The sequence below is a fragment of the Microplitis mediator genome, chromosome 1, assembly GCF_029852145.1.
Source record: "Microplitis mediator isolate UGA2020A chromosome 1, iyMicMedi2.1, whole genome shotgun sequence".
Lineage (NCBI taxonomy): Eukaryota > Metazoa > Arthropoda > Insecta > Hymenoptera > Braconidae > Microplitis > Microplitis mediator.
Genome location: NC_079969.1, coordinates 28,924,719 through 28,948,425, shown reverse-complemented (window position 1 = coordinate 28,948,425; position 23,707 = coordinate 28,924,719). Strand labels below are relative to the sequence as shown.

Genomic DNA, 23,707 nt, shown 5'->3' with positions numbered 1-23,707 from the left:
TAGCATTAAAAATACTTACATTTTATCAGCAACAGTCAATAAAGCTTCACAAGAAGCGTCACCGTCTTTATTAATAGCTCTGCATTTATATTTACCAGCATCTGAAGGACTACAATCTTTAACAAATAGCGAGCAAGCATCACCGTCACGTTTTATTATATATTTATCAGCATCTTTGGGAATTGGTTTGTCATTGAAGTACCAGGACACATCAGGTCTGGGTATTCCAGTTATTCTCGCCGCGAATTTGGCGTCATTACCGGGTACTTGTTGCAAGTCTGTGAACTTTTGAGTGAAATTAGGCCGTTGGAATACTTTGCGAACAGTCGCAATGGCGTTCGAGGTGTCTTCGCCTGAAGGGTTCACTAGACGACAGCGATAGACACCAGCGTCTTTTGCAGTAGTTGGATTTATTTCCAGTCCGACTTTCTTGCCGTCGCAAGTCATCAAAATGCGATCTGAAGGTTCTATGGGCTCTCCGTCTTTGGTCCAGAATACGTCGGGCATTGGGTTGCCAGCAAAGGAGGCGCTGAATGTCAAGGGCTCACCTTCTTCGATGCTCGTGTCTCTCAGTGGTCCCAAGAAACAAGGTTTCTCTTCAGGTGCATCAGACTTTGACTTACTACTGACATTGAGGATTCCTTTGCACTCCTCTTCGCCCACGGTGTTGAGCGCTGCGACTCCGTACTCACCCGCGTCGTCGACAGTAACTTTATCAATTAAAAGAGCCTGAGTTCCGTCTGGCTGTGACACTATTTTAATGTGCGTTCCATCAGGAATTATTTCAACCCCATTGTAAGTCCAGGCGATCAGTGGCAAAGGTTTTCCGACAATCTTCACCTCCATCTTTGCAGGAAAACCTTCGACGACAGTCATCGGCTGAAGAGTCGACAAGAACTCGGGTTTCTTTTCTTTGGCCTCGACAGTCACCACCGCCTTGCCTGTTACTTCTCCAAGCTTATTTTTAACCACCAGAGAATAGGTTCCGGCATTCTCGGGCTTCACTTTGTCAATAGATATTCCCATGAGACCGTTGGGCTCATTTATAAATTCAATGTCCGGTGATTGGCGCACGGGGAGCCCGTCTTTGAACCACTGGACCTCAGGACTTGGGAATGCGACCACTTGGGCTTCGAGTTTCAGAGGTTGTCCAACTGTTACAGTGACATCTTCAAGCGGTTTTGAGAATGATGGTTTGCGTGGTGTCGCTGTAATAATTTAAACAATAACATTAAATTTATATTTAAATTAGGAAAATATTCATACTTACGTTTGATAGCTACTGCACACTGAGAAGTACTTTCTCCGTTATTATTCTTTGCAATTATTTTGTAAGCGCCACTGTCAGTGGGTGTGCATTTCTCGATGGTCAGTTTAGTTGAACCGTTGGGCTGGGTTTCAATTTTCACGTGATCGTCAGGCTTAATCTCTTCACCGTCTTTGAACCAGGTGACTTTCGGGAAAGGACTGCCGTCGACCTCGATGTTGAATACCAGGGGTGCGCCTTCCTCGATTTGCTGTGAGCGGGGGAGTAGTTCAGCGAACGTGGGCGGCAGACGGATCATCGACACCGTGCACTTTGATTTTGCTTTGCCAGCGCGATTTGTCGCCACGCAGGTCAATTCGCCTTCGTCGCTCTGCTGGAAGTGTTCAAATCTGAGCCGGCTGTACACGTGACCGTCTGTTGTGGTCGTTATAATATGACGTTCGTCTGGAATAATCTCGTCGCCGTTCAACAGCCACTGGATCTTCGGACGTGCGATTCCTTTGGCCTCGATTTTGAATTCGATCGCTGCGTCATGACGCACTGATCCGTTGGTTATTTCTAACAGGAACTCTGGTGGCTCAGCTATAAAATTACACAATAAATAAATAAATAATTAAATTAATTAATTATAAAGTAAGATAATTTATAAGTTTATTACTGTAGGGAACTAATTCAGCTTCAGCAGTATCTTCTCCTAAATAATTTTTAGCTGTAACTTTATAAACACCCGCGTCATCATACTCGACGCACTTCAATACCAAATAATATTTCATGTCACGATAATTATCTTCCGCAGCGAAACGATTTTCGTCGTCTAAAATAATCCCATCTTTCTCCCAGGTCAATTCTGCGCGAGGATTCGATTTTATTATCACTTCCCATTTAGATAATTCTTCAACCGCCGCATTGAGTTCTTTGAACTCGAGAATTTCTGGCGGCACCAACAACTCCAGACGCGCCTAAAAAATGAATTTAAATAATAAATATATAAATATATAGATATAGATATTTATAAATAAATATTTACGTTTGAACTGTCATCTCCCCATTTGTTTTCAGCGCGTAATGTATACTTTCCAACGTCTTCAAGAGTGCAATCGCTCACAGTGAGATTGTAAGTACATTCAATAAGAGCATCGTCAACTTTTTTAGTCGAACGCTCCATTTTATATTTATCGTTTTCTGGTGACAAGTCAACTCCTTCATATGACCTAAAAAAAAGAATAATAAATATTAAATGATAAATAAATTTTTAAAAAATGAATAAATTACCAGATAATGTCAGGAATGGGATCAGCCGTAAGTACACATTGGAAAGTGCCGGCTCCATTTTTCTCAGCATCGATATCCTTGAGGGGTTCAGTGAATCTGGGCTTACGAAGCTCACTCTCTGGAGCAACTTCGATGTAAGCGTCGACACTTATGGTACCAAGTTTGTTGGACAAGACTAATTGGTACAAAGCCGTTTCGTTCTCCGTGAGTTTTGTGAATGAGAGAGTAAACTTCTCTCCAGTGTGTCCCGGCTTGGCTTTGTCCGCGGACCTGATCGGGTTCCCGTCTTTAAACCACTTGGCGTCAGGTCGCGGTAGTCCCGTTCCGTGGACTGTAAATGTCTTGTTCTGGGTCGCGAATACTGTGCAGTCCTCGAAGTCTGAGCTCACTATCGACGGCGCGGCTTTATAAATAATAATTAAAAATAATTGTAATATTTATTGGGGTAATGATAATAATTTTTTTAAAATTGCGCTTTTTATTATTGGAACACTTGTTTAATTAAAATAAAAGTATTTTCTAAGTAAGTAAGTAAGTAATTGGATAATTTTATACACTTACTCTTATCTTAGCAAGAAGATTTTCCCGGTGGACGAGTGTGTGCTGAATAGAGTGTACACATGCAAGCCAAGCATTTTATTAAGCACGAAAGGATAACAAACAAAAAAATACAAAATAAAATAAATGATAAATTGCAATAATGGATGATTATAATTAACTTTTTACAAATAAATGTATAAATAAATAGTTTACATTACCAAGCAGAAGTATTTAAATAAAATAAAAGCCACTATAAATAAATTTTTAGATTAAAAAAAAAATAAAAAAAAAATCGAGTCTCACCTTCAAGGCCGTCGGCGGTTTTATCTTTTTTATCGGCTTCCTTATCTAAAATTTCTTCGAGAACGCTTCTTTGTCTTTTGATACGATTGAAAAGCTCGCGAGTCTTGTCATCTAGGTCAGCGTCATCATCATCGTCGTAGTTATTACCATTGACAATAGAATTAGACCGAGCCTGGGAGCTTTGTCTAGACAAATTTGAAACACTTTCGGCTTTAGATTCAACGGAGTTTACTCGACTAATTTTCGAACTCTGTCTTGATAATTTACTTTCTTTGACCTCCGGAGTCTGAGAAGATTCTAAGTCTTTTGTGATAATTTTTTTTTCTTCAGATTCCAGTTTTTCTACTTTCGAACTTTGCCTTGACAATTTACTTTCTTTTACTTCTGGAGTCTGAGATGATTCTAAATCTTTTCTAATACTTTTTTTTTCTTCCGACTCCAGTTTTTCTACTTTCGAACTCTGTCTCGACAACTTACTTTCTTTTACCTCTGGAGTCTGAGAAGATTCTAAATCTTTCGTGATAATTTTTTTTTCTTCCGACTCCAGTTTTTCTATTTTCGAACTCTGCCTTGATAATTTACTTTCTTCAACTTCCGGAATCTGAGACGATTCTAAATCTTTAGTGATTATTTTTTTCTCCTCAGACTCCATTCTCTCGAGCTTTGAATTTTGTCTCGTAAATTTACTTTCTCCTACCTCTGCTTTATGCGGACCATTACCATTCGCTAAATTAACTTCCTTTTTATCAGTAACTTCAGTAGAATCCAATCTTTCAAGCTTAGAAGTCTGCCTGGACAACTTCTTAGCTCTCTGAGATTTTTCTTCAATCATCTCAATCTGGGCCTCGCCATCCCGCCCATCATCAACGTAACACTCTTCGATGATAGTTTCCTTGTACCTGATCGCATGATTAGGTCCATACTCTTCAATAATATTTTCTTCGACATGTTTAGAGTTTTCAAACCCTCCATTAGTCTTGATCTCATACTGACAATTGACATCCTCACCACTGACATCTCGGGACAGAGCTTTCATCGACTCGTCATCTGAGACCGAGACAATGGAAACCCCCCGATTTACTTTGAGTCTAGTGTCTTTGTCTTCTTTGTCTGAAAATTCCTCAACGATTCCATTGCTGGCTGTATTGTCTTTCAACGTAAAACTATACGAAGGTATTTCTTCAATTTGTGGCACCTCCTCGGTACTGAGCTCCTGGCATTCAACTTTAGTGGTCTTCATCTTGCTGATTGTGTGACACTCGTCCGGACCTGCGGGGACTAATAAATCACTATCCCGTTCTACTGGGAGTCCCCTAAGACTCAAACTTATTTTTTATTTTATTAAAAAAAACAATTTTATTTTTAATCTTAAGCCCACACTTAACATCATTTATGTTTTAAATGCTTCAAGAATTCAATTTATTAATAGTAATTAATAATTAATTAATTAATTTTATATTTTAGATGAAATTAAAGCAATAGATGAAGAGATATTAATCAGCAATTAGAAGCTATTGCATGTTTTTTTTGTCTTATGAGTGTAAGTTATTTCAATTTAAGAAAAAGAGGCAAAACGGGTTTCACTAAAAAATTTTGAAGACTTATTTCAAATTTTAAATTTTTATAAGAAATTTTGGGAAGCCCATATTGCCCACTCCCTCCCAGATATTTATTACGACCAGTTTATTGAAAATGATAAAAAAAAATAAATGAACTAGTAATTAGAAATTTTTATTTATTAATTTGATTAATTGTTTATAGTGTAATGTTTTTTATGTAACGTTACCTGACATCGTGGCTTGATGCTCAGTCGTTGATTCTACGGAAATAGTTATCATATCTCCGTCTTTTCCATTAACTACTTTCGTTTTAGTTATTTTCTCCACTTTATTACCTGAATTTTTTTTCAATAAGTAACAACTATTTAACTAAATTAAGCGACTAATTACAAGCGACATTTAAATATTTTATCGCGAAAAAATATTTCGTGTTTAAATATTTACAGTAAAAAAAATAGAATTTTTCTATACAACGGTTACCTCGAAAATTCTAATCAAAGATCATGATTGACCGAAAGTAATTCGTACTTAGTAAAAATTAAATAAATAAATACCTTCGGGTCCTTGAGGCTCTTCAACATCTTCTTCAGCTTTCTCCTCTTCTTTCTTCTCGACTGTTTCTTCTGTTTTCGCTGTTAAAATTTAAACTTTTAATAAACAAAAATTTAGTCGACTTATAATTAATTACGGAGGATTCAAAGACAAACTGTTAGTAATTAAAAATTTTATCAGGAGTTCGTAAACAAAAAATATATATTAAGAGTCGATACTCACTTAGTGGCTGAAGCGATTGGTTATCGTGAGCGTAAGCATAAGACTAATAAATAAATAATAAATACTAAAACTAATTATTTTATCAAAGTAAAAAATATATAAATTCTTACTCAGAATAATGACTTTGCTTTTAGAAGAAACGTATCCCATTTCGTTGGTAGCTCGCACCTCGTAAACTCCTCCGTCAGAACCTTTCAGTAAATTAACTGTCAAATCATAATTTTCCTGACGCTTACTGTCGCGAGTTATAATTATTCTCGCGTCTGCTGAAACTTCTTTCCCGTCTTTGAACCACTTTACATCAGGAGTTGGAGTACCAGCCACTTGTACTTGTAATTTCAACGTGGCTCCTTCATTTAACTTCTGATCTGCTAATTTTTTCAACAATTTAGGTCTGCAGTAAACAGTCAGATTGGCTTTGCTCTCTTTCTTGCCATACTGATTTTTAAGTCTGCAAGTGTAGCGACCCGCGTGCTCGGTTTTAACGTCAGTTATTTTTAACGTGTGCACATCACCCTCCTGGGATTTAGAAAACTCGGTTTTGTCTTCGGTTATCTCCATGTCATTTATGTACCACTGGAGTGACGGTCGCGGATAACCGGCAACTTCTACTGATATCTCGACTTCTGCATCCCCTTCTCTGGCAATCACATCGGTCATTTCTTTTTTGAATCTCGGTGCTGAGCGAACCTGAAAAAATATAAATAATTTTATTAATTGCTCAGCATATTTTTAAGAGTTTCTGTATTTTTGTAAGTAATAGAATAAAAAAAAACTTACTTCAACACCAACTTGATCAACAGTAGTTCCATCTTTATTAGAAACCTCTGCTTTGTAAGTCGCAGCGTCAATGTCAACGGTGCCGGTAATTTTCAATCCCCGCCTGGGCCCTTCGTTGATAATTTGAATCCTTTGGTCTTCTTTGATAACGACTTCGTCTTTTAGCCAGACAACGGTAGGCTCCGGAGTATTTTCGACTTCAATTAGTAACGTCAGGGTATCTCCTTCATCAATAACCTTCGGCTCGCCCAACTTCTTCTTAATCTTGGGTGGGCAGCGTACGTCGAAGTTCCAAAATTCGGAGGTCTGATTTATTTCGTTCTTAGCTACCACCGAGTACGAGCCAATGTCATCCAAACGGCATTCTTTGATGATCAAACTGTAATGGTCGCCATCTCGTGTCATCGAAAGACGATCGGATGCCTCGAGTATTTGGCCGTCTTTGTACCACTTAACTTCTGGTGCGGGTGAGGCCTGGATCTGAACCGTCATCTTTCCCTCGGTTTCAATATACGCGAAGGTATCAGTTTGTTTCTTGATAAACTTGGGAGCAGACTTGACAATCAATTCGATGTAAGTCGTATCTTCTCCCAGTTCATTCTTAGCACGGACTGTATAAGTTCCCGCATCTTCTACTGTAACATTCTTGATGACCAGTGACACTGACTCTTCATCTTCCCAGAGATACTTGATCCGTCCACCGGCGACAATTTCTTTCCCGTCTTTGGTCCACTTGATGTCCGGCTTGGGAAATCCTTTCACCTGTAGATCAAGCATCGCTGAACCTCCAGCACTTACTTCCGACTGTCTGGATTCACTACCCAACGCCGGCTTGCAGGGGTCTTTCATCAGCTGCTTAACGTTACCCTGGACAGTCAACTCGGCGCTGCAGCTGATGTTACCAGTTGATGTCTGCGCAACGCAAGTGTACAATCCTGCATCTTCGGGCTTAACGTGTTGGAATACCAGAGCCAAAGTGTCCTCATTGTCCTCAAACAAAACTTTGAATCGATCTTCCGGATTGAATGGTTTCCCATCCCGGAGCCACCTGAATTGGGTCTCTGTCCCAGCTTCAAATACTCCTTCAGGTAATCCCGCAAATAGAGTCTTCTCATCAGTTACTGATACCGTGGCCTCGCATGTTGCTTCTCCGAATTTATTTGTCGCAGTGCATGAATATGTACCAGCATCTTGCTTCTGAACGTCAGGTATCACCAGTTCATAAAATCCTTTGTCAGATTTATATTTATCTTCGTCGGTTTGAATTTTTACACGATTGTTGGTTGCATCAATCAACTTTCCGTCTTTGTAACTGAAATTATTTTACAAATAAATTATTTACTCGAGGGCATTAATTAATTAAATTAATAAAATTAATATTTACAATTTAACATCTGGAGTAGGATCGCCTTTAACTTTTATCATAAAACGTAAATAAGTATTTTCTAAAAGCTCAGTATCTTTTAGACGAACTAAAAAGACAGGAGCTTTAGCTTCAGCTTTAGCTTTGCGTTCTTCTGCTGTAACTATAATTCAAATAATTAATTAAATAAATTCATTAATTGTCATGAAGAAAAAAAAGTACTTACGACTTTCTACAACAAGCTGAGCCGTACAGGTGGCATTTCCTTCTCCATTAGCAGCTCGGGCCGTATAAATACCGGAGTCACTTGCGGAGACGTTTGTTATCTCAAGTTTAAATAATTTGTCAGTTGATGTTATCTTGACGCGATCTGCAATTTTGTCATCTAGCGGCTTGTTGTCTTTCAGCCAGTGCATGCGACATGATTCGCTGCTCGACTCCAATGTACACTCGAAGGTTGCACTTTCACCCGCTGCGTAGTCAAAAAAAAATAATAATTAAACTCAATAATAATTTTAATAGAGCAAAATACTCTTGCAGAATTCTATAGAGAATGAAGACAGATTTAAGACAAATTTACAAGCTGCTTGATGTCAATGACGATCAGCTGTCGAAAGAATGATTTTTACTTTAAAAAAATAAATAAAAAAGTCGTTTATTTTTTTTTTTCTGATGAAAATAAAATGAGGATGGTAATTTACAAGAAAATGATTTATGACTGTGACGAGGTGATTATTTTAGTGCCAATGGGTTTAATTATTTTTTATTTTTAAATAAATAGCTTAAGCATCCAGCAGTCTACATATTTAGATACAATATATATACATATATAGTAAAATAAGTAATGAGGCGGTATAATAACACAAGCTTTCTACAAATAAAGATAAAGGGCCTAAAAGAGTTGTCATTTTGTGATAACTTAATTGCAGAATAAATAAAAATAAAAAAATTTATTGCAAGCTACGTCATCATTCATCACATTACCTATTACGTGAATGATTGCCTGTTTTGCATGGATAGCTAGAACAGGAAAAGTTTATTTTTATTGTGCTACTAATGCACTTTTATCAGGAATTTTTTGTTCATTTATTAATCGGGCGGGATATTTAAAATCATTAATTACTGGTTCAATTATTAACACTGTAATCAATCAGACATTTTATATTTATGTTGATAAGTCTAATAAAAAAAATTTTTACACCAGGGAATAAAATTTAAAAGAAATAATTATTAATTTATGATAGGGGACTTACGTTCGGCGCTGATACCCTCAATCGTTTTAACAAATTTCGGTTTCACACTTTCCGCGGCAGTAACTGCGAGCTTGGAGGTCTTTGTTTCACTTGAACCGCCGATAGCCGTTTCGTAGGATCCAGATGATTCTGTTATTTTATCTGAACTGTAAAGCGATGACGAAGCACGTCTCTCCGCTCGTGCAAGCGACGATGATGATGTTTCGACATATGAAGACGATCCATTCCGACTACTCGATACCGACGAGTACTCTATAATTATTTAAAAATATTGTAAGCCTTTTAAATAAAATATTTAAACAAAAATTACCTTCGACAACTTTAGAAGAAGCACTGAAATGACTTGATGAATACTTGGACATATCGTGACTTTCTTCAGTTTTAACTTTTTTGGCTTCTAGTTCTTCGACTTTAGTCAAACTTTCTCTTTTTTCAGCAGTTTTAGCTTCCGCAGCTGGCGGTGCTGATGATGCTTGTGGTAGAGTTGGTAATGAGGCTTGTGATGAAGTTTGTAATGGAGCTTGTGGTTTTGCCGGTTCAACTCTAACTGGTATTTTCGTCGGAGTTTCTTGATATTTTTTAGCTTGAGGTGGCAAATCAATTTTAGTTCCCTCAAGCTTACGAACTTTACTATCCTCAGTGTCTTTTTCTTCACTCAATTGAAGATCGTCAGCCGCGTGCTCAGCCAGTGCCAACAAATCACTCGAATACTGACGGATTTCCTTCAACCAGTACGCTTTTACGAGGTCTTTGTGAGCTATTAAAGTTAATGGATAACCCGTTGCTCCCGATGGGTTATGCAATTCAAATGTACGTTGATCGTCTGGATAATCTTTGACTTCAACTTCTGGTAGCTGAAGTAAAACGAAGCAAATAAATCAACAAAATCACAGACTATTAATTAATTAATAAGTAAAATAAATAAACTTACTTTAATAATATCCTTCAAAACGAAAACTGATCTGTCCTCAGAAATACGTCTTACTTTGCAAACAAGTATACGCGCTTTGAAAAGAAACAAATATCTCTCTTTACTTTTGCCGTCTTTGTCAACAACCGTAAACCATTCCTGCGAATAAAAATATCCAATAAATATTTTTCTGTTTACTAAAATTCAAAATAACTTTTGATAAAAACTTACATGTGTCAGTAATCGTCCAAGTTTATGAATATTTCCTTTATATCCCTCGATATTACTTATAAATTTATTATCTGTTGCTCGATGAGGGATACCGAGCATCAACTCCAGTGCTTTCTGGAGGTCGTCGCAGTTTTCGCCAAGGCGAGTCGAATATTTAACCAGCTCCTATTACAAAATTTAATATAAAACTTATATAATTATATAAAAGTTTAAGTTAATTCAAGTAATTCAAATAAATATAATTTTCCATCAAGATGACCCGTTTCTCTGTACGCTAAATTTGTATCACGCCTACTCATTTTAACTGAGATAAATGTTTAAACGTAAATTATTTACTTTTTACTCTATTATTGATTAAAGTAATTAATCTTAACATTCATTTATTATATCAGTCTCAATTATTTTGAAATTTTAAATCCTTCTGCATTTTAAATTTAATATTTATTTTATTACAAAGATAATATTTTAATATAAATTATTTTTCTTTACGACTTGAATTAAGCGCGAGGTCTGGAGTTTAATATAGAAAGTTTTAATAAAAAACAAATAAAATGAATTCATAATTATTTATAAAGGAAAAAAATATGTTGGTTTGTTTTTTAAAATATATAAATAAATAAATTACTCAATTCCAGAATAATTTATAAATACTCAAAAATTTTTTATCAAGGGCATGATATTTTTATCTACAAACTGGTTTTAAATTTAAATATATGGGTCAGAGTCAGAGTTTTTCCATCAAACGCTCTGTGCTAAATATTATTAAGTACCAGATAATAAATAATCGCAATTAAATACAATAACTATTGTCTTTTTAAACGAACTGACTTCAATAATGAGATAAATATATTATACATAAACTAATTTTTGGTATTTATCCAAAACTTATATATCATTACATTAAAATGTCTTGTTAAACATTTAGTAATTAACTTGTTAGACAATTATTATGCTCGATTGTTTCTAAAACTTAAAACTATTGAAATAAATCTTGGCTATCAAATTAAATGAATTATTTATTTTACCTTTAATAGGAGCTGGTAGTCGTTAATACGTTGTATCGGAAGCTTAAGATGTTCCGACACGCTTTTGTCGTCTCCAAGAGTCTGGCTCAATTCCTAAATAAACATAAATAACAATACATGTATATATAATATATCACTTAAATCACTTGTTCTTAAATCCTTTTAAATCTCTTGGATAAAAAAATGTTGACCCGCCTGACCAATGCGCACTTTTTTCACTTGTCGGATAAATTTATCACAAGAAAATTTTTTTATTAATTATTTAAATGGGATATTTTTTAATAATTCATTTGTGGGATCAATGGATGAATAAATAAATGGATAAATAATTATTTGATATTAAGATTAAGATTAAATTGTAATTCGAGACGTAAGAATTGTATGTTGGCGGCGCATTCGCATTATTTTTGGCGCTTGTGTCCAGTTGACACAGAAGATGAACATGAACAAGTAAAAGGAATAAAAGTTATAAAATAAAATAAACTTAAACTTAATACACTAGATAGAGTGTTTATTTGCGTGTGTTGTCCATGTGATCACCGGTCATGTCACTCATGTGTTCACTTTTTTAAATAATAATAAAAAACATACTTATATTTATACACACACCTGTCTGATAATAAATACAAAAGGTAGTAAACCTTTTTTTTTTATTTAATTAATTAATTAATTTTAAAAAAATAAAATGTGTGAAGAAAAATAGTTGGACGTTACGTTGCTGGTTGCAGACTGTTGGGATTTACAGAAGATCCAGTGGTTCAGAAAATCACCACCGTGCTAGTCAACAGACGATTATTTTATTCTGTTAGACCAATACGGATACGGGTTCTGCTAAACTTAGACGAAGACACCAGTGACTTGACCACGCACAAACAACTCAGACTAACAAAATATAAATTATCTAGGCGCCGTTTTTATGTCTCGGTTCATAACTTCATTTTTTATTTTTTTTTTAGGGCTGGATTTTTTTGGAGCAAAATTACTTTTTCTGCTGCAAAAAGACAGAGGTGGACAACTGAATTCGTCGAGAGATTTTATTAAATTTTATTTCATAGGAAGAAATGAATTTCCGCTAAAATTAGACGTAACCTACTTAGATTGTTGATTGATAAAATACTTTTATTGTATTTTATTTTATTTATTTTTTGCGTAGCTTTTTTTTACGGGTGAATACACAAAATGCCAGAGACATTGCGTGGAGAGATAGACAGAATGATGGTTGAGTGTTAAAAATAAACGACACTATTTTCGGAAGCTGGATGCACGCCCGTTTACTCGCTCCTTATTATGTAATTTTAGTTACTTTTTTTTATGTATTCATTTTTATTTGTTTTATTGTTGAACAAAAAATAAATAAACAAAAATTTAATTAATTTTATCCTTATTTCTAATCAATATTTCCAATAATTTGTTTTTTTTTGTTTTCTATCAAAAGAATGCAAACTCATAAATTTAAAAAAAAATTACGACGTAATTGCGTTGAATTTAAATTGAAGTTGACGAGAATTTATAGAAATGAATTTTAAAAATTTTTATCAAGAGAAAAAATTAAAATTTTAAATGAGAGCTTCTTGATTTAGTGTCTGACGCACATGTAGATTTCTACTAGAGCTTTCAAAAGCTCTGAAGATTATGAGAGGCTGAATACCGACGGAGATAAGAATGGATTGCGCGTAGAAATATTTACCTCAAAATAATCTCGGACTTCGAGGCTGGTTTGCAGAAATTCTTGTGCTGCAGGTTCATCTCGACAGTAGGCGACATGTTTGTCGAAATCTCTTTCCTTTAAACAAAGAGAGCAATTGGAATGTTAGTTGCATATAAGAAATTTTTATTGTAGGAAAAAGTTGTAAACTTACCAGTCTCAAAAATGTTTTGCCTAACATCCGTGGCTGGTCCGCGTAGTACTTGACCCCCTCGATTAATACCCTGCCAAACGATCTAAGTAAGGCCGGAATTAATATCATGCCAAATTCACATCACTCCTAACATCCGGGTCTTCTTTAAAAACTGTTTATCGATACTCACGTATCATTTATCGATTCAACAGTTTTTTTTATTAATAAAAAAAAAATTTTGATTTTTGAACGTTATAGACATTTGTAAGGATCTTTAGTTTGACTAATGCACACATCAGCTTTTTAAAAAAAATTTTTTTGATAATGATGAAAAAGAAAAAGAAATTGAAAATGAGTCTGGGATTTTTTAAATTTTAACAGAAGAACTGGGTGTCATACAAACCAAATTTTGAATTTTAAAAAATAGTCAGTAATAAATGATAATGATAAAAAATTAATTATACAAGAAAAAACATAAGCACAACACACATTTTGACTTACGGAATTACCAATTTCATTGCTATGGATAAAAATGTAAACTGAATGTGTGTAAAGTGTAAAATAATGAAATTTTGGTTTTATGTTTTTGAATAATTAAAATAAATAAATGAGCTTGGGTATAGTGTTTTGTGGAGTATATTTATTGTTTGAATCTATATATGGCTATGAGAGAATGTATAACGTGTACCTACGTGTTATGGAAATCGGCGATTTGTTTGAAATTAGTGAAGATTATTTCTTTGTTATCACGAACGGCGCGAGGCACACCGGGGTTGTCTAGCGGTTTCAGGTATCGTTCCACAACTTGCTGGAGATCTCGACCGAACTCTTCTTCCGTTTCCACCAGTTCTTTTACGACAGCTCTGTTTTATTAAAACAAAATAATTAAAGATATTAATGATTATTATAAATGAATATAAATTATAACTTACTCTCGACGATACTGTGAGTCTTCGGGTCGATGACTAGTGAGAGTTGAGCTGTCTTCACTGAGAGCCGTTTGCATCAGAATTGACATCGGCAGCCATCCTTGTTGTCCATCAATTTTTTTCACCAGTGCTCTGATGAAAATTAATAAATACTTTTACTTGTTATCATAATTTTGATAAATTATGATCAGAAATTATAAAAATAGGCTTTAAAAATAATAATTTTGGTAGTTTACTTCTGAGAACTTGGTATTTTATCAAAATTTTTTTATTCAGTCGTTAAAATGAAATGTCTATTTTAAAAAGATTACAAATTACCGGAAAAATATGGGGTGAATAATTTTAATTAACTCTTAATATAATAAATTACAAAGTAATTACAGTTATTGAATTGACAGCGAGCCAATGCTAATGTAATTTTAGTATTTGATCTGATTACTCGGTTATAACCGGGAAAAATGAAATCTGCGTTAAAATAATTTCCATAGACTATAAAAAGTAATTTCCATTAAATTGTCCTCGTTAAATGATTTACAGCTCCAAGTCATTATGAACGCACGTAAAAGATCTTGTGCAGTATTTAAATTGTCGCCGATGCCAAAACCAAAAGCGCCGGTATGCAGTCTCTCTCACTAACTACTCTCTATTTCTACATTCTTTAAATGCCGGTTGATCTTGAACCTCACTGACATCAGACATCACACATCACTTACTCACACCTCGATTTTATTTTTAAGAAAATCGTCAATATTCTTTCAAGCATACGCACATATATAAACCCTGCAGTAATTATTATAAGACACGTCTCAAGGTTTTAAAGTTGACGGCTAATACTTCTGACATTCTTGATGATAATTATTATATTTTACTCTACTCACGTGGACTCTAACAGATCGACGATGACAAACTGATGACATTTTCTTGTCGAGACAATAGCTCGTCACTTTTCAAATTTATTTTTTCTAAAAAATTTATTTTTCAAGACCAAATAATTTTTATTCTAAAAAAACTTGAATAAATGTTTGACAGAGGAATAATATATGAAACAAATACGGAAATTCAAAATTATTAGGACATTCATTGTCTGAAATCACTGAAGCGCTTACAGGATCCATAAAGTTTCGGGCATCGTGCCGACAAGTTATTATTTAACAGAACCTGGTTTATTACAATTATTTCAGCCAATGAATCAACAAGTTCAATGTTCTTTGTTTATTGTTTATCATTTATCATAACCATTATTTTTTTACAATCTCTCACATAAAATTACAAATATTTATTTTTATCCCGCGTATTTTTAAACTTTTTCCACGCAAAATTTAAATAAATTTATTTTTACTATCAAATAAACTTCGCGGCTCAGACTCGAAGCCAACGACTTTGTTTATTAATTTTCAATATATATATAACATACCTAATGTTTGAATCAGAATTAGATCTGGTGATGACACGAGATCGTGGATCCACGTGTCTTCTTTTAGGTCGAACGGACAATTTATGTCTGGCTGCTGAATTATCTAAACAAGCGCCCACTTCGCCTATTTCCAAATCTGGGTCCATTTTTTTTCTCCTACAAATTTTTATTTTTTACTTTTCAAAAATTCTAATAGCCAACTCTCATTATCGAGCATTTTGTTAATTTTTTCAAGCATTAGCTAAAAACCAATTATTTATTTAACTAGGAAGCGTTGTTGTTATCGCATGTAAATTTTTAGTGATTAAAATTATCGAGCTCCAAAAATAATAACAGTAAATCTTCATAAAGTCCAAAGGTCAAAGAACTTGAATATTCTGAATAATCTTTAAATACTCATTCAATATCTCAAATATTAAAAATATTTTCATTCACTCTACTCGACTTATTATTAAATTTTAAACCCCGTGCTTTTTTTAACTCCAATATCAACTCCACTCTATTAACTCGGTTCTCAAAAAAAGTAAAAAATTATAATAAAAATAAAGTCCAGTAAAAATACTCGGTAAAAATAAACAAAATCTTTCAAACAATCTCAAATCATTCTCAATACTTTTTATTTTCTGTCATCATTTATTATCCAAACAAACGCTCAACACGCTCTCAATTTTTTTAATACTTTTCCTTCTCTCATTATCACCCGGCTGAGGGAAATAAAACGAAAAACTCACACATAAAATTATATATAGTCATGCCTTTTTTTATTTTATTAAAGCAATTTCACGACAATCTCGATCCAGAAATAGCCTGGGGTTAATTTCAGCCGAGCATATTCCTCGAAATGTCAGTCACTGATGACTTTTATTTTATTTATTTAAAAATTGATTCTTTAAAATAAATCTACTGGTTCCCCAAATGTCATTGAAAAATGTGTGAGCGAATAAAAAAAAAATCTGTCATAATTTTTTTTTGCAGCTTATTAGCTGCCAAAGAAAATAAAACGGTTATAATTTTTCTAGTGTTTTAAAACACTTATTATAAACAATTATACTGTAGGAATAACATCAGTCCGTTTACATAATTTTGACTTGTACTTGTTGGATTTATGTCAGTCATCGTACACATCAAGGTTGCTTTGTTTCAAGTTATCCTAAGACGAAATTATAGCTCCATGGTATAATGGATATTTATAGATATCTCGAAAATAAACACCGCGAAAATAGTACCAACTATAATAGAGACTAGGCGTAAAAAATATACTAATCATATATTAGCTGCTTATAGCGAATCGTCACCTCAATTCTCAAAAAGGTTCTAAATTGTAACTCACAATTTTTCTTTTATAAAAATTTGACCATTAGATCGTTTTTTAAAATTCAAAAGTCAAATTTAGGTGGCCGACTTTTGAAAATTTTGAAACCTTTCATTCTGTATCAGCTGTTAAATTTTCTAAATGTGGGATATTTTTGAAAATCGAGGTAAAGATTTTGGTAAATGAGTATGCTTGTAAAAAGTAAAAAAGTATACAAAAAAATGACTTGATCATTTAAGAAAAAGCGCAAGCGTCAATCATAATATAATCAAAATTTGATGTCAACTAAATTGAATCTTTACTTTGTTAGATCGTCGTTAAACTCTATAGCTTCAACGATATCCCCGATTTTCACAGCAAATCCATTGTCTTCCTCGGATACATAGTCCTTGACAACAATGAAGTTGTCAGCAGTACCCTGTAACAGAGAATGTAAACTTAATTTATAATTTTCCATGAAATGAACTCCTGAGACAGTTCATGGAACTGCGTTTATATATCTGTCATTGCACATGTGTATTTGTTAAGCGTATCTCATGAGATGACATTTCCAATCCCGGCTCGTTGTTCTATTTAAGTCAACACTATTTATAGTCAACATTAACAAGTGGTTTTACTTCCTACTATCAAATAACGATCGTAATCATTCGAAATGATTAATCATCGAGTCGAATTTTGTGCGATTAGTTGCAAATATAATTGAAAAAAAATAAATAAATAACCAATTACCCTGTCGTCTAAGTGAAGACAACTAAGTCTTCTAAAGCATGGAGTGTTTTCTCGACTGACTGAATTTTCTATCGTCCTATCGGATCTCGTCAGCGTGACGCCGCTGCTGTAATCCTGTGACGAATAGTATCGTCCGTTAGTGGACGAACAAGCGTCATAACTACTAACCGAGTCGGCGGTTCCGTAAGCGTTGCCGTTGTTATTATTTCCATAAGGTGTTATTAGTTCCATTTCAAAGTCATCGTCACCGGCAACCGGGCAAGCGTACATCGAAAAACGGTGGGCAGTTGGTTTGTTCAATCTGAGAGCATTGAATACATGCAAGGGCTCAAAATGGGTGATGCCGTTTTCATCTAGAACTGTGTAAGCAACTTGGCCTGTTAAAACCGCGTGGGCAGCTTCACGTGGTACGACAGCTTGCAATCCGTGTTTTAGAATCATAAAGATTGTTGATGGCCGATGACTCTTGCGCATTAAGAAATCTTCTATAGCTAAGCTATTTTCTGCATTGAGTAGGGCTGTTGGTACATCAACGGACGACTGCAGAGGAGCATCTTCTGGTACGATCATCAACGCAGCGCTTTCACGAACCAGTGTTCGTAAATGTGGATCAGAACGTGCCATTTCTGGATCACTTGTCAGATCCCGTAATGCTGCTATGAATTGTGGTCTTGCTTCAGCCAATTTTCGCATCACTGTCAGACGCTTTAGTATATCCAGAGTGACTCTGTCATTGGCTAAGAGTTTCGTTGACTTTTCATCACTTATCACAGCCAATAAGCTGCTTGCCGTTGTTGACATTCCTAGAGCACGTGCCAGTCCAACTGCTTGAAGAATTAATTCACGTAGGTTACTGTTGCTGTTGTTATTGCCGTCGTAGTTGTCATTTAGAAGCAATTCTTTGACATGAAGTTCACTGGACTCACGAACGGCCTGCACGATTGCTTTGTGAACGGTTTCGGCGGCTTCGCGATCTGTTGCAACGCCAGCTACTTCTTGAGATACTTTCTCTAGAACACGTAAAACCAATTCGGGATCGTCTTTTGATACGGCGCGAAATGCTGAGCCCACTAAATCTGATCCATGTTCTTCCTCGAGTACAGCTGACAGGCGTTCAAGAACGATGTCGCTTTTTAGTGAGTGGCGGACGATTGTTGACTTTAGGAGATCGACTTTGTTGCTGGTGGATTCCAGGAGATCGATTACTGCGGTTTGGCATAAGGCGGTTCGACTTTGAGGGACCATGAGGATTTTCAGAACCTGGTCGACGGACTGCTCAATTGACGAGGAGCCTTGGCGAAGGAATACATTGAATGCTTCGCTGATTGATGACAAAACGTAAGATTTGTCACCATTTGTAGGCGTCTGATCATCGATGTCAGTTATTGCAAGTATTGCAGTAGCTATTGCGCCTTTAACGGCTTCATGAAGCCAGTCATCATCTTCTGTGTGACCATTTTGATGACTCGAGCCGTTTGTTAAGGATTTGCTGTTATGACCATTACAGAGGCTTTCAAAGTTGGGTTTTTCGTTATTTTGATACTCATTGACTATATTATTGGCTAATTGAGAAACTGTGGACACTATTTGAGCCATTTTTACGGCAGAATCGCCTTTAAGGCCAAGTTTTTTTGCGATTACCAATGCGTTTTCTAGCGCGATTGCTGTAGGATCGACATCAACATTGACGTTTGGTACGACGGCTGATATTTTTCTGCCTACCGACATTCCAGCTTCAGATAATTGTTTTAACATTCGTGCATCGATACTCATTGGTTCGTGATGTTGCTTAGAAGTTGCATTGTAGTGCAAGTGATCTGGGCGTAAGAGAGCCAATTCTTCAGGAGTGACTTCGAACCCTTGAACGGAAAATTCCATTTCTCCTTCCGGGGTGTCCATTAAATCGGGGGCTACAAATCGAGGCCCTTCTTCAGTTTGGACTATTTGACCAGGAACAAAAGTGACTCCTAGTTCTCCAGATTCTACTACTCGACCTGGAACAAATCGTGGACCATCAGGAGTGTCTACAACTTGTCCTGGTACGAAACGCGATCCTTTATTTTCGGTTGTTATTACTTGACCGGGAATGAATGTAGGTCCTACTTTTGTCTGCACTATTTGACCTGGCACGAAGCGTGGACCATCTGTTGTCTCCATTGTTTGACCCGGCACAAATTTAGGGCCAGTTCTAGTCTCTACCATTCTTCCTGGTACAAATTTTGGTCCCGTACTAGTTTCCACTACTTGTCCTGGTATAAACTGATCACCTTTTTCTGTTATTACTATTTGTCCAGGCAGAAATCCTTCTTCGGTCATCATACCAGGTACGAAACGTGGACCATCTTTACCACCACGTACCAACTGACCAGGGACGATTCGTTTGCCTTCAGGAATTTTTTTCGACTCAGGAATAAATTCCACTCCATGTTCTGTTTGTACCATATGTCCAAATATTTCTTGCTGTTCTAATGAAGACACGGTATTTGCAGTTTTGGGATCCACAGGAATGCCCACGGGCCCGGCTTCTAAGAATGTTATGTCTTTGACACTTTTTGCTGCAGCAAATTCAAAACTATCACCCGCCCCAACGACTGTTGTGCCTGGAACAAATCTTTCACCTTCAGGAGTCTTCATAACCATGCCTTGAACAAATTTAGGACCTTGTGGAGTGTCCAAAGTAGTACCAGGAACAAACGTTGGTCCTTCTTTCGATTCCATCGTCATTCCAGGAACAAATTGTTCTTTGCCAGATTCAGTAATTACACTTTGACCTGCTACAAAACGTAGCCCTTCGGACGTTTGCATCGTTTTCCCCGGTACAAATACTGGCTCTCCAATAGAACATGACAAACATTGACCCGGAACAAACCTCCATACTTGATTATTTTTTACACTCTGTCCTGGAACAAATATGTGTTCGCCATGCTCATTTGTTATTGTTTGACCAGGCATAAATTGTGCGCCCTTTTCTGTAACGACTGTTTGACCTGCCACAAACTTATCTTGCGTCACAGCGTGACCTGCCACAAACTTCGGACCCTCTTCCGTAAAAACTGTTTGACCCGTGACAAACTTAGCGCCTTCACTTGTATGCATTGTTTGACCCTGCACAAACTTGACCCCGCTCTTCGTTTCAAGTGTTTGTCCGGCAATGAATACAGGCATCTGTTTATTTTCTTCCGTCACCGATACTATTTGTCCAGGAATCAGAACTGGTCCACTCGGCGTGTGAACTGTGAAACCTGGCACAAAAGTCTGACCTTTTGGTGTCTGCAGAGTTTGTCCCGGTACAAATACCGGGCCATTTGGGGTTTGTACTGTTTTTCCCGTGACGAATCTCTGCGCAGACTCAATGTCAATTTTCAAACCCTTGACTTTATTGATTTCATGCTTTTTACCCTTTTCAACATTTTCCACGAGCTTAGAAATTTCTTCTACAGTCGGCAGAGCTTCCAGAGCTTCTTTCCCGGCGTTCAAAAATTTTTCTTTGACATCAGCAGTCTCCTCAAGTTCTTCAGCAGTTAAATTGACCAACGCTTCATAAATAGCAGGATCTGGTTCCACATTCAACGGAGTTAATGGCTTTATGATTGAAATGGCTTCAAGTCCCCCAGTTTCTTCTGAAATCGGCGAAGTAACAACTCCGATAGCCGTTGACTCGATATCAATTGTCGCAGCCTCTATTTGGACAGGGGTCGGTAATTTGTCAACAATCGGCGTTCCAATTACTCCAGCATTACTTGTAAGCGATTCCCAATTGCAAGAAGTCGTGATCGAATAGTTTAAACTTTCTTGATTCGAAATTGCAGTCAACTGGCTTCTTCCCACGCGTGCATGGTCCAAATCAACATTTTTCCAGCTAATAATCTCTTCTTTAAATTCTTCCTTGATAATATTCAGCTTCATTTTCTTACTATCTTGCTCTTCTGCCTCGTCAGCAGCTTTTTCTTTGTCCTCAAATATTTTTTTAGCATAATTCAACCCATTTGCTCGTTTCTTCTTTCGCTTACGAGCATTTGCTTCCAACCGTTCCTGCTCTTTCAAAACATCTTCTCTTGGTCCGAGGCCGTCATACAAATGTTCTAAATCATCACCACCAAAATCTTTGAAATCAACAGACACATTTTTACCCTGCTTCAGTCTTAATAAAACAGTATCACAGTCTCGCGACAGCATAACATCCTTAACATCTCCATCTCTAACTGCCGCCTCCAGTTGAGCCGGAAATACCAGGCTACAACGTCTCTCATTAACCGTATAAACAAATTTCAAATTTTCTTCACCATCACCCAGAGGTTCCTTGGTACGCAAAAGTTCTCTCAGAGCTTTTTGTTGTTCTCCATCACCTTCCAACACCGGAAACACATAACGATAGTCTTTCAATATCACGTGCTTGCGTTTTTCACCAGCAAGAATGAAACCAGCAGTATATTGATGATGCGCGCCAGAATTGTTGTTCGTGACACGACATTTAGACTTATCCGTTTTATGGACACCCAATAAAACCGGAATGTAATGATGCGTCGGTAGCCCATATGATTTACCAGTTATTCGGCAAAATCTTTTAGCGTCTGCTGGACTTATCGGAGGCAACAACGGAAAATAATTTGGTTTGGGGAGGCCACGGCTCCTCCCCGTAATCCTACAAAAAGACATTATTGTTTATTTATCTCCACTTAGTTCGAGCTGGATTCACTCCATCATTTCATTGTCTTGTTCTTATATTGTTTAGCCTATTAATCAATAACATCATTTTACTTTTTTACAACCTCGACCTTGTCCTTGTCAATTGTCTTTCCTAGATCTCAGTTTATTTCCCAAATCACTCGCAGCTTCTGTTATTTTTACCCACATCACTACGGGATCCTTTTATTCTTCACAAAAATCATGAGAATTTTGGTTTTAAGCCAATATTAAATTTGACAAATACCTTTTTATTGTTTGTTCAGTGCCCGTATTCTATAACACGGTGTAATTGTTTTGATATTTTTGTAAAACAACATGTTTTCAATTTTTGTCTACAGTAAGACATTTTGACACATTAATATTTTAATCTACCAACGATTTTCGTTGATTATTTCGTTTACGCTGTGAATTATTATAAGTGATTTAGGAATTCATTCATTATTTTTTTTTGGAACAATGCCCGTGAAACATTAATCGCAATAAAGCCTCGACCCAACAAATTTATGCATAATTCAGCCGCTAAAAACCTCGGCACCAATTCGCGGCTCTAATTCTCACATGTGTTTTAAATTTTACTCGATGGTATATTTCTATTTGACCCAACTTAAACTTTCTCACATTCTCAATCCGAAAATAACGATGAAATTACATCAGCTCGTTAAAAAATCAGATATATTGTCAATAAAATAAAAATCTCAAGTTTTCTCATTGCGTATGTTGGCTGATTTTCGGTTTCTTTGATCTCTAAAATTATTAGAACCGTCAGTTCCGCGGACAGACAAAACACTTTTACCCGGAAATCATGTTAACAGTTTGAAAATTACTCCTATTGGACAGTTCACTCAACTTTATGCATTACCTCCCGCAAGGAAATAACGCTTAAAGTTTATTTTTGGGCCGGCGTATTTCTCCACGCGTTTTCTGGACCTGCATGCTATGCTATTTTATAACCAGAATTATTTTCAAATAAATCTACAAATTTTTATTTTAAATTTATCTTTTCTTTATTATTTCGATATCTACATATTTAATCACTTTTCCAATAATTTTTCCACCACAATTTTTTTTTTCAAAATTTTATAGCAAAAGATTATTCATAATTAAATTGTCAAGACACTTTGATTCACTTGATAATTAACATAAAATAACTTTTTTCGGTGAAAAATTAAAATAAAAAAAAATTCGAAATTTGTCTATTTAGTTAATAATTTTTATAAAATGTAGATGCTGGTATTAATTTATCAAGTCGTGATAATAATTGACGGATACACTTTTAATACGAAACATGTACGAGGATTAAAGACGACGAACGTACGGTCGTACGTAGCCAGACTACTAGAAATAAGAAGTGGCTAAGAGCAGTTTGCGTAGTGCGAGTCTCTCACACTCCCCTCGACCAGAAATAGCCACCCTTCTTATACTCTATACTTCCCCAATACATCTTCAGACTCAAACATTACCGCGGATTTTCTTCACCGCTAATTAATAATCAACTAAACGATTTACAACCTTCTGACTGACT

At 35.8% G+C, this 23,707-nt stretch overlaps 1 protein-coding gene across 9 annotated transcripts in view; it reads right to left on the bottom strand.

Annotated features, from left to right (window-relative positions):
• LOC130671319 (obscurin-like) overlaps window positions 1-23,707 on the bottom strand; it is a 32,887-nt gene that overhangs the window by 5,006 nt on the left and 4,174 nt on the right. Inside the window, exons 1-25 of one of the 9 annotated variants that reach the window (XM_057475137.1) lie at window positions 17,500-23,232; window positions 17,073-17,188; window positions 15,459-15,614; window positions 14,048-14,176; window positions 13,808-13,978; window positions 13,137-13,218; window positions 12,965-13,060; window positions 11,278-11,370; window positions 10,253-10,417; window positions 10,043-10,180; window positions 9,422-9,965; window positions 9,112-9,363; window positions 8,843-8,878; window positions 8,085-8,330; window positions 7,880-8,021; window positions 6,496-7,807; window positions 5,826-6,405; window positions 5,496-5,573; window positions 5,169-5,276; window positions 3,383-4,651; window positions 2,540-2,942; window positions 2,295-2,478; window positions 1,926-2,226; window positions 1,271-1,849; window positions 20-1,208 (exon numbers count right to left, since the gene is read on the bottom strand). In XM_057475137.1, coding sequence (XP_057331120.1) covers window positions 20-1,208; window positions 1,271-1,849; window positions 1,926-2,226; window positions 2,295-2,478; window positions 2,540-2,942; window positions 3,383-4,651; window positions 5,169-5,276; window positions 5,496-5,573; window positions 5,826-6,405; window positions 6,496-7,807; window positions 7,880-8,021; window positions 8,085-8,330; window positions 8,843-8,878; window positions 9,112-9,363; window positions 9,422-9,965; window positions 10,043-10,180; window positions 10,253-10,417; window positions 11,278-11,370; window positions 12,965-13,060; window positions 13,137-13,218; window positions 13,808-13,978; window positions 14,048-14,176; window positions 15,459-15,614; window positions 17,073-17,188; window positions 17,500-22,155 — 13,025 coding nt within the window. In that variant the 5' untranslated portion in view covers window positions 22,156-23,232. Of the gene's footprint in view, window positions 1-19; window positions 1,209-1,270; window positions 1,850-1,925; window positions 2,227-2,294; window positions 2,479-2,539; window positions 2,943-3,382; window positions 4,652-5,168; window positions 5,277-5,495; window positions 5,574-5,825; window positions 6,406-6,495; window positions 7,808-7,879; window positions 8,022-8,084; window positions 8,331-8,842; window positions 8,879-9,111; window positions 9,364-9,421; window positions 9,966-10,042; window positions 10,181-10,252; window positions 10,418-11,277; window positions 11,371-12,964; window positions 13,061-13,136; window positions 13,219-13,807; window positions 13,979-14,047; window positions 14,177-15,458; window positions 15,615-17,072; window positions 17,189-17,499; window positions 23,233-23,707 lie in introns of those variants that run through there. The other 8 variants (XM_057475154.1, XM_057475163.1, XM_057475194.1 and 5 more) reach the window with 8 other exon arrangements.